The 1,580-nt window shown below is 32.6% G+C and overlaps 1 protein-coding gene across 1 annotated transcript; it reads left to right on the forward strand.

Moving 5' to 3' along the window:
* Positions 1 to 629: 629 nt before the first annotated feature.
* LOC136220280 (uncharacterized) lies at positions 630 to 1,353 on the forward strand. The gene has a single exon (XM_066008081.1). The coding sequence runs from the start codon at positions 769 to 771 to the stop codon at positions 1,099 to 1,101; it is 333 nt and encodes a 110-aa protein (XP_065864153.1). The 5' UTR covers positions 630 to 768; the 3' UTR covers positions 1,102 to 1,353.
* The last annotated feature ends 227 nt before the right edge of the window (positions 1,354 to 1,580 follow it).

Genomic DNA, 1,580 nt, shown 5'->3' on the forward strand with positions numbered 1-1,580 from the left:
CTCTGAATATCGTCGATTATCCTTGTTAATATCCCTTTAACAATTATATTACATTTGGTTTAATTTTATGATAATATTTATGATTAAAATAAATGATACATAAAATAATGATTAGTGGGACCATAGTGATAACTTTTAGAGTTGTTTGGTATTGAATCGTTTTTTTTTAAGTTGCCAAAAATGACATGAATGATAGATAAAATAAAATATTATGTTTTTTTTTTTATGATTTGTTAACTTTTGATAACTTTTGAAGTTGTTTGCATTGAAGATATTCTTAACAACCTAAAATTCACGTGGAAGTCGGTCAGGCCTCTTAAGGTGTGATCTATCTTGAAAAAGTTGAAATATATACACTTGAAGTAAGTTGTTGGGTTATTATAACATTGGGTTATTATAACATTTTAAGAAAATTCAGGCGATTAATTCTCATTTTAAACAAGTTAATGAGTAAATAGTATATTTTTTCAAAATATAAAGGTGCAATTGATATTTATTTATTTTTTTTTTTTTTTGATAAGTGCATTGGCAACCGATGTATTAAGGCTATTAAATTATGTCTTAAAACTAAATTAAAAAGTATATTTATATTAGTTAATGTATTTAGGAAACTATATGGTTACATAAACAATAAAAACTTTCGCTTCTTTTTTTTATTTCCATCTATACCCTTCATCTGCTCTAAATCATCAACTCAACTTCACATTATAAACCCTAACATTTCATTTCCCTGCTAATCCACTCTCAACCGGAGCTCCGATTGCTGATATGGACGATTACGGTTCCGGTCAGAGGTCGTACGGGAATGATAGGAGGTTTGAAATTGTAAGCGGGAAGAGCTTTGGTACTAGTAACCAGATCTACGCGACTAAGTCACAGTCGCAGTCGCAGTCGCCCGATCTGCCACCGATTCCTTCACGAGCGACGAGGCCGAATCGAACTTCATCGGCGCCTTGGGGTTTCACCGATCCAGAGATGAAGAGAAAGAAGAGGATTGCAAAGTACAAGGTTTACACAGTAGAAGGTAAGATGAAGACTACTTTAAGGAACGGACTGCGATGGATCAAGAACAAATGCTCGCAGATGATAAATGGATACTAGGAGGACATTTTTTGCTGCTTTGATGATTCGATGGGTCCAATATCAAGTGCTATTCAAGATCGTAGTCTGGAAATATGGTAAGCTACCAAGTACACCATTTTTTTGTTCTCTATATACGTACATTCGCTGTTCAAATCGAGAAAAGGCACAAAATGATTGAACATTTTGGGGATTTTTTTTGTATTTGTGGGAGAAAAACACCTTGAAGGCTATTGATCTCGTTTACTCCGTCAAATAGAAGTTTTTGAGTTAGAAATTTTGGGTAATATTACGAGTTACTAATTGCATTTTGGTGATGATGTGATTGATTTGTAATCTAGTAACAGATTAATGATAATAAGTTGATCAGATTTTGAATTCATTAGATCATATATTCCCAGAATATATAGTTTATGCATTTATGAAAGAATAATAGTAGGGCAGTAAAGTTTAGTACAAAAGCTAAAAAAGGTAAAGACGGGTATACTGAAGTACAGAGG

The sequence above is a fragment of the Euphorbia lathyris genome, chromosome 2 (genome assembly GCF_963576675.1).
Source record: "Euphorbia lathyris chromosome 2, ddEupLath1.1, whole genome shotgun sequence".
Taxonomy (NCBI): Eukaryota; Viridiplantae; Streptophyta; class Magnoliopsida; order Malpighiales; family Euphorbiaceae; genus Euphorbia; species Euphorbia lathyris.